The 13,874-nt window shown below is 32.9% G+C and overlaps 1 protein-coding gene and 1 long non-coding RNA gene across 2 annotated transcripts; one reads left to right on the top strand and one right to left on the bottom strand.

Moving 5' to 3' along the window:
• Positions 1-247: 247 nt before the first annotated feature.
• Positions 248-6,518, bottom strand: LOC114299077 (WD repeat-containing protein YMR102C). Its single transcript, XM_028243753.2, has 8 exons — positions 5,889-6,518; positions 4,271-5,504; positions 4,094-4,184; positions 3,807-3,964; positions 3,655-3,706; positions 2,353-2,432; positions 2,147-2,240; positions 248-1,656 (listed from the first exon to the last, which is right to left on the bottom strand). The coding sequence occupies exons 2-8, from the start codon at positions 5,420-5,422 to the stop codon at positions 1,121-1,123; spliced, it is 2,163 nt and encodes a 720-aa protein (XP_028099554.2). The 5' UTR covers positions 5,423-5,504; positions 5,889-6,518; the 3' UTR covers positions 248-1,120.
• A 5,176-nt stretch (positions 6,519-11,694) lies between these two features.
• On the top strand, positions 11,695-12,305 carry LOC145796815 (uncharacterized). Its single transcript, XR_014337353.1, has 2 exons — positions 11,695-11,802; positions 12,017-12,305. It is a non-coding gene; the product is annotated as an uncharacterized LOC145796815 (long non-coding RNA).
• The last annotated feature ends 1,569 nt before the right edge of the window (positions 12,306-13,874 follow it).

Here is a 13,874-nt window from a genome sequence, read left to right as displayed (position 1 = left end):
TCTCAAACAATTTTCATTCTGAAATATTGGACATGCCATGTTCGGCAAAAACCTAACTTGCCTCGTATCAGCGCATTGGAAGAACTCAGCCTTGCAACCCTAACTTCCCAAACAACTCACAATTCTCCCTCTTGATTCCAAAACCAATCAAACAAAAAAGAGAGCAAAAAATAAAATAGAATAGAATAAACTACATCAAGAAAGCAAGCAAACAAATGTCATCTTCATGAAACCACAACAGTGAAAATGGCTCAAGCCTGTTTTCTCAGGCGTTAGTTTTATTGGCATTTCTGCTGCAGCATTTACACAGGCAAAAACGCTTCTTATATATTAGTGCTGCCTTCTTTCTTTTTTTTCTTTTTTCTTTGTCGATGCAATAGAGAATTTGTGTACAGAAGCAATTAATTACATACTAAAAATATATAAATTTTTTTCCCTAACAACCCTAGTAACTCAAAATGTGAAAATCACATTTATGGACTTTGTTAGTGAAAGAAAGGATTACCGGCACGCCAGGCAGGATATAAGGTTTGCTTGTCAGAATGAAGAACCGATCCACCAAAAATGAAGCCACAAGTGTTGACTGTAAAAATACTCAGCAACCAGCAAAGCCGAGAAGACAAATACCCCACCACCACCACCTCCGACCCCATAATCAAATAAACCAAATGGCAGACAAGCGATTCAATCATTCAGACCAGCCAGCATACCATAAAAGGCGAAGTGCCCCATTTTTTTGGCCAAACAAATTCCAACCACCAGCTCTAGCCTCTCATCCCATTTTACAGAACATATGAAAAAGGTTTAATGGAGCCCCACGACCCACCTCTATTATGCAAAGACATGCATATCAAATCGGCCCTCCTAACACGTGACTCAACTTTTTCTTTTCCGGGCCAGCAGACAACTTTCTGCACAATTAAAGAATCCTAAATTAGGCTGGGCGTGGGCGTTCATGATGCAAATAAGCCAACCAGATTATAATACAACCAAGAAACTGCTGCCACCTGTCATGACCCAAAATTCTAAAACATTGTCCACATCGCACGTGCCTTGTGAACTAATCAATCTAAAAATGAATTTTTAACCAAGATTAAAAGAGCAATGATAGAAGATGACGTCAAAGAACCACTGGTAAGCCATAATTGTGGAACGATCTGATCCGTCCATCCCAACCAGCAGTAACAATAACCATATCCCAGGCATGAGAACCGGACGTGCTTTGGCATGTTTTCAGAAACTTGAATTGGGATTTATGCATTGCAGACGACACAGTCCGCGGGCTTGAACTAAGCAGCTTTTCCTCAGGCCAAGTTGCGGATGCCTTGGGAAAAGACTCTAAAACGAACTCTTGGCCTAGAGAGAAACAAAGAGGTGAAGAGAGAGGCAATGTATTTGGTGAAGTCTCATCGTCCAAGATGCGAATTTGCCATCCGGGTTCTGAATTTCCGGATTTCAAGCCGGACCATGGTATGGCAACTGACACATTGGTAGAGAACCGTTCCCATGACCTTGACATTTTTGGTTGGGACGGAGAAAGCTCTTCTTCATTAATGCAGTTCCATATGTATACATTAGAATCCTCACATGTAGAGACAATATGCTTTCCATCCGAGGTTAAAGATGCAAAATGTCGGTTTCCTGTATTACGAAGGCCTGGAGAAAGAGGCAGATTAGAATTTGAAACAAAGCTTCAAAGAGGGTCACATTCAAGAACAGAGTTACAAAACACCACTCTTTTGAATAGAAATATCATTTATTGACGCCCAATAAAATCAAATCAGTGCGTTGTTGGGTGCAGGTTATGGAGTTGCTTATAGCTCTTTATTTTTTATATTTTTTTTGTTTTGGAAATTCGTGTCAATGTTTGGTGCAACTTCTGTTTATAACTTTTGCGGCAGAAATAGCTTAAATAAGTTGAAAAACACTAATTATTGAGAAACACAGAAAGTGGTGCTTTTAACTTCTGCTTTCTAATTATCAACTTTAAGATTGCTAGAAGTTGTACCAAACAGGCCGACACAATGCTGATAACAACCTCAGAAGGATTTACATTGTTGGAAACAAATATGGATTAATACAGCAAAAGGCAAGTCATCAAGTAGGCCATCTATGAAGAATCTAAGACGAGAGAGAAAGATCATACCCCCATATTTGCCAACAACATTAAACCCGCGAATAATTCTGACTTGTGAATCTGCACAAGTGACCATAAGCTTGCTTGGGTCTTGTGGGAAAAACTGCAATCGAATAACATGAAATTAGGAAGAGTTATACATTTAGTTGAATAAAAAATGAATTTGTAATAAATAGAAGCACCATTGCATGCAAAAAATGATTAAAGATGACTACCTGGAAGCCAGTTATCCTTTTGCATGGTGCCTTTTTCTTGCTGTGTAAATCTATCTGAGCATCCAGCTGAAAATGGCCATCTGATACAAGCAAAGCACGGACCAATTCGTAAATCTAAAGTTTTCTTTGGAATTCATGAGATTTTGAAACAATTTACAATATGTTATATAGGACATTCCAGCCGAAGTATTGCAAGTCAACTATTGAGATCTAAAAGTACTGACTTTTAATTTCTTTTCAAAATCAGAGAGCTAACAGGAACATGTCCACTCCTTTTAGCCAAAATCCATAATGCAATATCAAAACATCTTCACGGGGAAGACAATATGAAAACTGAAAACCCTTTCCACTTTGGTCCGGTACAAGACCTTGTTTACTAAAAGTGTAACCAAACCAAACCAAACTAAGCCTTGTGTCCTAATCAAGTTGGGTTGGCCACATGAATCTGTTTTGCCATTCAACCTTATCAAGGGCTATATGCATATTAGGGATTCATGTTCATAAGGGATCTGACAGGGATTTTATGTGTTGGCTGTCAAGCTAGCTAACACAACCCTACTCCTTTATCTGGACTTTGGACTAGCTATATAAAAGATTAAACACTAAGCACGACACATGCCACAAGTGTATTGAAACAAAATTGCATGCCACAATAACACTAGTATTTTTGAGCTTGGGAACTCCACATACCACAACCATGCAACTTGTTACTCATATTAAAGTATTAAACTAAGTCGTCCTATACCCAAAAAACTAACTAGACCACAATCCATACAAGACATGTTTGTTTGGGCAGACAAGGCCTTGGAATTGGACTAATGATCCAACAAAATGCATAATCTAATGTTTGGCTAAGAAAATTGGGGTCCGGACTAATATCCATCCAACATAGTATATCCCCCCATATGGGGAGATTATTGAATCCCAAGAGGGGATGGGATACAAAATGCAGGACTAAGAAGAGATTCGGACTAATTAGTTAAATTGCAAAATTATGATAATATTTTCTCAATCCCTCCTTGCAATCCCAATACAATCCAATCATGGGATAGGATATAGAAAAGATAAAAGGCAAAAACAAGCAAAATGAATGTACATGTTGTGACAAACTAAACAATAAATCATAAGTGTTCAGATATTAACCAAGCATTACACCTAAAACTGCTAAAAGAACCCCACAGTGATAGGCTTTCTTTGCAATGCACAATAGCACAAGGGTCAGAACATCAATCAACCCCCATGCACACACACTAAAAGAGAAAATATATTAATACCAATTGCCTTAATAGTATTTTAATTTACCTGACATGTCATAAAAGTGGCAAGTGCCTTTCATGGAGCCAACAATCACACCCTGTATGACAGATAAGGAAACTGTTCAATTTAAATGTCTTTCGGTTTCTAAGATTACAGCCTCAATTGAAAGAGATGCAAAGACAAGACAATCTTCAAACCTTCCCATTAGGGCGATAGCACACAGCAGTGATAATATCTTTTACATATGTCCAATCAACAACTTGGCAACCAGTAATTGCCCAAATCCGAACTTTTCCATCTATTGAACCACTGATGAACTGATTATTGTCCACAGGATTAAACTGAACACATGTCACTGCATGACACAAGAATATGATGAAAAAAGTAACTAATTACTATGTAAAATAGTAATTTAATAAAACTCTGCATGATCCACTAATCAGAACTATCTAAGGAAGAAAAACGCAAACAGCGAGAGCCGCACCGTAATTACTATGTGAAAAAACTTTAAGGCAATGCTCACATCCGACTTGCCATAAACGAACAGTTTTATCAATTGATGATGAAAGAAGGCTCTGCAACAAGAACAGAAATAATTAAAATTCAATTTAATATCTGCCAAGTTTGGGAAAACTTAACTACTTTACAATTAATAACTTACATTAGCCTTCGACCATGAGAGATCTAAGATGTCATCACCATGCCCATGAAACTGATGTAGTGGCTTCTCCAATATCCGAAAGACCCTCGGTGGGAAGATGACACAAGCTGAGTCTGCCATTTTTTTTAGGCTCTTCAATTTATCCAATTTCTCTTTCTGCCCGATGAAGGGTGAAAGCTCAGAAAGATGATTCACTGTGAAATAAATGCATGAAGGATCGATGTCTGGAATGTCAATTTCATTTGATCTTGGATCTTCCACCACTTGCCAAACACGCACAATACGATCTTTACCCGCAGTCGCAAGGTACTGCCCATCAAGGCTAAATTTCATTGTCAAAATTGAACCTTCATGGGCTTGGATATCTTGTCCCATAAATAGAGCAGAGAGTTCCTTACATTGCTTTCTGGAATGGCGAACCTTAACCCTCTGAACCCTAGCCCCCTGAATGGGTCTCAAATTATTAGTTACCCCTTGCCTATCATCTACCACGCACGTCATGGAACGTAATCTACTCAGCCACCGGTTCTTAACCCTATTCATAGTCCTCGCTAAATTGCTATTAACCTCAGTTTCTCTCTGTTTATGTTGCTGAACTACCGGAGATGAACCAATAGTGTTCTCAAGCTCTTCAGGGATCACCAATTGGTCCAAACCCAATACTTGAGATTTATTTTTCTTCCTTTCCATCCCCAATTCCTGTGCACTATACTCTATTCCACCTCCCAAATTCCCAATTCTGTGTAAATCTGAGCCAGATGACACATCTGAAGCATCATTAGACCAACTTGACATGGAAGATCTGCTTGAAGAAAACTCGTCCTCAAAGATTGGTGTCCTCAACACCGCCCCACTATTCTTCATAATTCTATCAATCTCTCCTTCTTTGAGCAGACCACTGCATTCATCTCCTGAATTCTGCAACACCAATCGATCCGAGTTCAACCCCATCCAATTCAAGAAATTACTCCGGCGCTCCTGAACACTTTGAGGGCTTCTAGTCCACACTTCATATTCAAAACTACTTGATATGTTAATATCAACACCAAAACTAGAGTCCAAGGACTCAAGGCAATTGGGTGTTGACGCATTGCCCTCATGGGCATCAAAGAATCTATATTCTTCATCTTCTTCACGTAAGCTACCCATCATTCCTTGAGTTCAACCCATGAAACCCCAGCTAAACAAAACAACCTTTTAAGCCCTAGGCATTCATTGTGTTGAAGAATTCCCTCTAAACCAAAACCCAAAAAAAAAAAAAAAAAAAACACAAAAACCAATATCAGTATAACAGCAAAAAAAAATATATATATATATATATATATATTGAATCAAACAACAAGAATATGGATCCCAATCCACACCCACTGAACCTGGTCTCCAATACAATAAAAACCCATAATTTAACGGTACATATATCCACATATTTTATTCAGATTGTAGAGAAAAGTAAAAAAAGAAAAACCCTAGCTTTGTCTGACAAATTACAGGTGAAACCCAGTATCAGAATGACGATTGCGAGAACATCGGAGATCAAAATTTGCACTTAAAGCATTGAATTAGAAAATAATTTTAAAAAAAATTAACGCATTGATACATGGGTATTTGATGAGCTCACATGGGTTTGGTTCTATGACGTTGAATGGAGTCCGGAAAAGGCATCGTTCGATCGACCCATGACGATTTCGAGCTCTATCTCTCTTACCCAGTTTCAGAAATTGGAAGAAGAACGAAGCCGAATGAAAATTGAAGTGGGAAAAATAGGGAGAGAGGAGGGCTAGAGCGCAAGGAAATTCATTGGAATTCAGGATGGGGTGGCTCGAGAAACGAGATTGGAGAGTAGTAGCAGTGGGCAGTAGAGAGAGAGAGAGAGAGCGGTGGGGCGTTGAGGTATGTCTGTGTTTGTGAGCGGAGAGCGTACTTTGGTCTCCCTCTTTTCAGAACTACCCACCTCCCCCTCTCTCTCCTTTCCCCATTGTTATTTCTCCTTTTCTTTTTGTTTTTCCTCTTGGTAGTTGATATATATATATATATATATATATGTGTGTGTTTTTTTTTTTTACGATATATATTTTCAAAATAGTTAAAGATTTTCTGAAATTTAAATTTTATCCAAAATTTTAATTATTTATTTATTTTATAAATGATATACATAAAAGATATTGTAAAATAAATTACTCATATCGTCGAGATAAATCCATAATAACTTCACAAGTTAAATTTGAACTTAAAAAAAAAATACACCTTTCAAAAACACATACTTATTGGAATGAATTTAATAGTGAGCAAATCATTTTCAATTATGTTTTTATATAAAAAACAAAAAAATCTTGTGTAATGGGTGTGCCAAATCTTGCATTAAATTTGGTAAGATTTCACTTTCTAAAGTTGTCATATTGGCAAAGAACAATTATGACTATAGAGAGGCGTTGTGAGAACAAAAGTCAATTTTTTAAATTTTTTTACACAAAAAAATTATAAAAAAAATTAATTTTTTATCAACTTTTTAAAACACAACAGAATCCTAGTTGAAAAATAAATTTTGTTTTTTTGATGGGTTGAAAATTGATTTAATTGTCAAAATTTTATATTAAAATTGATTGTGTTAATTAGAGTGATATCGTTAAAATTTAAATTTTTTTTACATAATGAACAATCAAAAAAGAAAGATACAGTTCAAATTATTTGTGATGGTTAGAAAATTTCTAATGTAGAAGGACTTTGAAGAGATGGTCCAAAACGGGTTGTTTGGTTAGATGATAAGCATATAAAGATTGAAAAATCATTAATTTTTCGATTAAAAGAGATCAGCAAAAAAGAGATACAATGACGATCAGATTGAATAGCGTCAAAGCGATGCCGTACTACAAAAATATAAGATCGTGATAACAACAAGGCCACTATTTCAGCACTAGATGTGTAGAAAATTGATGTCCAAGTATAAAAGAAGACCAAGGGAGTAGGGTCGACATATGCAACAATTTTCATACAAATAATTCACTTGCACTATTCGTCATTTATTATGAAAATATTAACTTGATCGTTTAAGTGCTCTCTCGACCGAACACTCTATCAGCTCCTGACCCATCTTGCTTTCAAAAAGTGAGGTAATATAAACTTCTACATTATCAAATCAAAATTTATTATAATTCATTGTGATACTTAGTTATGTTAAAAAATTATGTTGGTTATAATTACATTGTGATGGTTCTAATACAATTGAAGTGGTTTTTTTTTTCTCTTTTTAGTATAAAAAAAAAATGATATTCCATTCAACGATTGGAAGTAATATTGGATATATCTTAATGTTAACATGTCAATAATCAAATTCATTTTTTTGGATAAAACAACTGAAAGTGAGACCATGTATAATATAATAATATGTAGTTATTTTAGAGTGTGAATAGTAAAATTTATCTATAGAGGAACCCTTTAATAATTCAATCACTTTGGATATAGTAAAAAATGTAATGAATACAATCATTAATTACTAAGTTTTGAGTAAACCTACATTTACAAGATTAAATGTCATTTCAATACATGTGCATGTACATGTATTTTTATTTTTATTTTTTTTTGTAGTTTAATTCTGTATGTATTTCACTCTTTAAGTTTTTGTATGATTTTCTCATTGTTTTATACTATAAGCATAGGATATTCATGTATGTTTTTTTAGCCATTTGAATTTGTTATCTTAAATTATTTGAAACTGATTATAAATTTTGAAATTTTCAATGTAAGAAATTATAAATTTCAATTTGAAAATTTTATTCATGACCAATTTCACTCCCATTAAATTTTTTGTTTTTTTTATGCAGCTTAAAGTTAAAGTACATATGTAATTAGTCTTTCAATCTTAATGTTAAGTATGTGATCGGTATCTTAATCATGATTGTTCAATTTAATATATATTTTTTATATTCATAACTAATATATTACCCATTGACAAAAAAAAACAAAAACAAAAAAACCTTTATGTCAAGTATCAAATCCTTAAAGTTAACTTTTATTAATAGGAAAAACTCAAGTTTAAATATCCAAATTAGAATTTAATATAATATTCCCAAAATTTATTAACTACAATGACCTTGAAGATTGGAACATTAACTCTCATAATTTGATCAAAATTTCACTTTGGTCTCTATTATTTTAAATTGAATAATTTGATCCTTACATTTTAATTGTAATTTCAGTTTGGTCCATCCATTGAAATTGGAGATTAAAATTAATAATCTTGAAATACTTGTTAGTCTGATAAGATGTACATATAGAAAAAATTAATAAAAATTTAGATGAAAAGATCAAATTATAACTGGATTTAAAAGTGTAAAGTCGCTCTAAAAAAAAAAAAAAAGTGTAAAGAGTAAATTGTTCAAATAAAAACTATAAAAATTAAAATAAAATTTAAGTCAAACTTTACCCTATTAAATATCATCATATAATTGTTTCATGAACTTGAGATGCTCTGTAAATGGTAATCAATACACAAACCTACACCAATTGAGTAAACCTTAAGCATTTCTAATTGGAGGCTTGAAATATAACCACACACAAGAAAAAGTATTATTTTCTATTTCCGAAACCAAAAGAAAGATTTTTTTTTATTATTTTTATTTTTTTACAGTAGTTTCCAAAAAGGTTACATTATACTTGTTATGGAATATGACTACAAAAGGGTCTTTCTACTTTCGTCTATGGAATAACATCCCATAGCATTTTTAGTGATGGGTGTCAAAATAGGAATTACAAAATCAATATTCGTCTTAAATTTTGGTTAAAAAAGTCAAAAATATTTGGTTTAGTTAATTTTTTTAGAAATTTCAATACTCTATATTTGAAGAAATTTCACTGTGTTCCTTTAAATATATTTACAAAAACTCCACAAAACTATAAAAATAGTATGATAATTTTTTACCAAAGATTAAAATTTTGAAAAGACATACAAAACTTTCTCCATAAGAGATGGGGGGGGGGGACTTTTCTAGCAATTATTGCATGCATAAGCATTTCTTAGATTCTAAAAAAACCATAATAAACTATTATAAAAAATTATCAAACCCATCATAATGGCATGTTATAACTCTTGTCAAAGTTAAAATTTGGCAAGTTTCCCAAAAATATTGTCAAATTTTGGTAGCAATTTTGGTACAAATTTTGGTAATTAACTCAATTCCGTATAACTTTTTCTTTATATTTCTTTCCTAATGGGTTCACAAATTACATTTTTATTTGACATTGTGCAAGAAAAATAAAACAAATAGCATTTATACTATTAGAGCAACTCTAGTCATACTTTTTATTTTTTCCTAGCTAAAATACAAAAATGCTATATTCTTTAAGAGTAATAGTTGAGACCTCACCCCTACAAGACCTCACAAATCTGAACCACTCATGATGTGGACCCCACACATACGCATACATGGAGGGTCAGGATTACTTTGGGAGTGTGGAGGTCACCCCCAAAGGAGGTCCCAAACATTTTCCATTCTTTATTTTGTCTAATTCATTTTTTATCTATGTATTCTAATATTACTCTTTATTTTAGTTATTTGTACACAAACTATTTAAAGAGTCTTTCAAAACTTTTCAAATGTAGTAAATCTTGAAGAATTTTGTTCAAATAGCTATTGTAATAGCCAACCCCTTAAAGTGACTGAAATATGATGGTACTAGTTATGATAGTTAACAATTCTGGTCTAAATAACCTCTTAAAAATGCTTATGATTGTCAAATTATAATATTTTAATACTGTAATATATCAAATTTTAGCTTTGGTATTATTATTTTGACATCAACTATTGGATATGCTCCAACATTGATTAAACAATGGCAACGTATCCTTCATGATAAACTCGTGATATTATTTATGCCCTATTCTTATACCAAACAAATTGTCAAGATTCACAAGCAAGAGGTAAGGCTTATTTGAAGGGCGATTTCATTGAATTTTAAAATTTTAACTTTGGTGTTCTAATTTTTTATTTTTATTTTTTTAAAAAAAATTTGTAGAAGGAAAATAACTTAAATGAAATTATACTGATAAAATTCAAACTCAGATATCACGTTTAATAAGATAACACTTCATGTGTAGTAACTTAGTACATTAGGTTTGCAAGAGTGACTAATTTTCTTTATAGGAGCAACAATTCAATGCATAATTACTAATAAGGTCAATTTAATTAAAGTTTATGCCTCCATTAAAGCCCTACAAGTTGTTGCTTATGCTTCCATTAGTTCCAACAACTTACTTCAATCAATTTGATTACAACCCTCCCACAACTATTATTTTATTTTTTTTCACCCCTTGCTTTTGTTGTCATTGCCAACTATGTTTTCATATTTTGCACTTTTGAAGCGTGAAGTACAGACATTAAACCATTATTCTTAGGGAGTTGTCTAAAGCAAAAAACAAAAAGAAGAAAGACATGCAATGATGTTCATTATAATATTACTAGAAGGTGTGCATATTGATAATTGTGTTATGAAAACTAATCAATTGATCTTTTATTGATTGACACAAAAAATTATAGATGAAGATTAAAAAAAAAATGAAGAAATAAAAATTTGAAATTTAAAATAAAAAGTGAAGCAATTACAAGATAATTTGAGTATAACATAAATTAAAAATCAACACATATCATAACACATCATTGTAAGTCAAATTGTAAGAGATTTTTAAGGGTATCAAACATTTTTTAATAGAATTATAGATTAGATAATATGAGTAGTCATATATCCAAAAAAAATGCAAAATTTATATATAGATAATGTGGTTATATTGGAACTTATTATTTTAAAATAGAATGTCGGTTAAAAATGACATTTAATTACATGAATATTATTGTTATGTTGTTCTAGTGACAAATTATGTATGAATAGCTTATTTCTTAATATTTGTTAATTTCTTGTTTTTATTGAATTGGGATTGAAGTGATAGTCTATGTCTTTTTTTTTTTTTTTTTGATTCAAAGAAAAGTTTAGGAGGAGGGGAGGCTACCTCATTCCAGGGCCAGGGAAAGCGTTACGCAATATTGCCTACCAACAAAGGGCTGCCGGCAGCGGGATTCGAACCTAAGCCAAATGGGCGAAAGGAACAAGCCTTACCAATTGAACCAACCCTTGTTGGTGATAGTCTATGTCTTCAAACATTTAAGACAATAATAATGATTATCAAACACTGTTTAGCTTCTATTTAATCACTTACTTTGTGAGAAAAGGAGACCCTTAATCATGCATTGTTTGAACGATAAAAAGGATATGCTATATGTCCACACCTTTTACTTTTTGTACCCTAGCTAGAGAAGTGTAAGTTTTACCTACTTCGTACACAAGGTTTAAAGAGGTTTGTCTTAGGGATAGGAATGGTAATTGCGATGTTTTTAGGTTTGATTCCATTTGATAAAGAGGTTTGTCTTAGGGATAGGTAGGGGTGTGCATAATACCGCCAAAACCGCCGAAACCGCCAAAACCGCACCGAACCGCACCGCCAAGGCAAATTCATTATTATTTGTCAATCGAACCGCCGGTTTTTGGTAAGAAAAATGGCAAATTCTAGTGACATTTTTATCAATCCGCCGGTTTCTATTTTTCTTCCAAACCGCACCGACCCGCACCGCTATTAAATCATGTTTTATAGGATTCTAAAAATTTTTTTTTACTTAAGTTTGCTTGTTGTTCTATACCTTAGAATATAGTATTACATTAATGCTCGAGGGGAATTTTATGTATTGTATTTGATCATTGCAGCTTCCACAGATACTTGTAATGAACTGATGGCATAGTCGTTGATATTATCATGTTGTTGCTACACTTGCTGCATCAGAAGAAAGCTTCGCAAGATGCTTAACATCACGATGTCTCTCGTCTTTTTTTTACTCTTTGATTTAAGTTTTGTAATTTGAATTATATTTTTTATAAACCGCCAATCCGCCCGAACCGCCAAGGCAAATCCGCCATTATTTGCCAACCGAACCGCCGGTTTTTGATAAGGAAAATGGCAAATTCTAGTGACACTTTTATCAATCCGCCACCCGCCATACGGTTTCTATTTTTCTCTCAAACCGCACCGACCCGCACCGCGCACACCCCTAGGGATAGGAATGGTAATTGCGATGTTTTTAGGTTTGATTCCATTTGATATTGCGCTTAGTCTTAATTGATATACACTTAGGTTAGGTTTGACAAGTCTCAAAAAATTTAAAAAGTTACAAAGTTACACAAAAAATAAAAGAAGTCATTATTATTCACAAATAAAAAATATTAAAATTTTTTTTTTATACATTTTTATAATACAAAAGTTTGAATTACACTGGGGGTGTTTGTTTCAGCTTTTTAGAGTCAACTTATGGCTTTTAGCATTGAAAAAGTTATTTTGGACTGTTTGGTTAAACTTATTTCGAACAGCTTCTGATTCTAACAGTTTATTTTAACTCAAAAAAGTTGATTCTGAGAAGCTGCTCACCCCTTGCTTCTGATTATCAGCTTTTGCTGTGGACATGTTAATTTATGGTTATACTCTTAAATTTTTTTATTTTTAATTTTTTTAAAAATAGAAAAAGACTCAAATGGACTATATATTATTATTATTATTTTTTATGAGAAATGTAGACAAACAAAAAATAAAAATTAATTGAAAAAGTTATTTAACAGCTTATTTAACAAATACTACTCAGCAACTTAAATTTATAATCCAACAGCTACACCAAACAGATTAACAACTTCTGATTAAAGTCATAATCTATAATCTGTTAAGCTATAATCTATAAATTGTTTTAACAGCTACACCAAACGGGGCCACTATCAGCCGTACTGCCCCAGCAAAAAGGCAAGTCATACACTTTTTTGGGAAAAAAAAAATTACATATTTAAAGTCACAAAATTTGATAGTAATGTTGGGCCCTTGAGGGCCCACTAAGGGTTCTATTTTGATAATCCAAACCGTTCAATATGTAGAACTCATCGAGTAATATATGCTTGTAAAAAATCACGTTGATCAGATATCGTTAACTATATGATCAAACCATTTTTGTATAAACAAAATAGATGGTGTGATAGTTAACTGTTGAAAAAAAAAACTAATCCGATCATATAGCTATTGATATCCGATCAATTTAATTTTTTACAAGCATATAATACTCGATGAGTTGTATATATTAAACGGTTCAGATTATTAAAATAGGACCCATGGTGGCCCACACAGACCGACCATCACTGTCCAAACACTTTACCCCGAAGGAGGTAATAATTTGCTGTGTAAGACACACTGCCCAATAGGGCAGCCGTACAACCTACTCAACTTTCTTCCCCTATACACTTTATTGATACAATTTTTTTTATATATTTTTTCGTAAAAAGGCAAAAAGTTAACCCAAACATTCATATTTTTTTCTTTAACTTTTTAATCCAAAAAGATAAAAAAAATATACTTATTTAGGACACTCCAAATAATCTCGTAATTTGTGAGTAACTGTAATTATATGAGATTCTCGGTTGAATCCAATGTGAGTCTGCTACGACACAAATAAGATTTTAGGAGTGCCAAAATAGTCTTGAAAAGGGACAGATTGGGCGGTTTTACTATTAAAGAAATATAGCAAACCATGCT

Source organism: Camellia sinensis, chromosome 8, assembly GCF_055761805.1.
Source record: "Camellia sinensis isolate YWXY chromosome 8, ASM5576180v1, whole genome shotgun sequence".
In the NCBI taxonomy this organism is placed as follows: domain Eukaryota; kingdom Viridiplantae; phylum Streptophyta; class Magnoliopsida; order Ericales; family Theaceae; genus Camellia; species Camellia sinensis.
The sequence above is the reverse complement of the archived record's forward strand: the minus strand, read 5'-3'. Positions and strand labels throughout refer to the sequence as shown.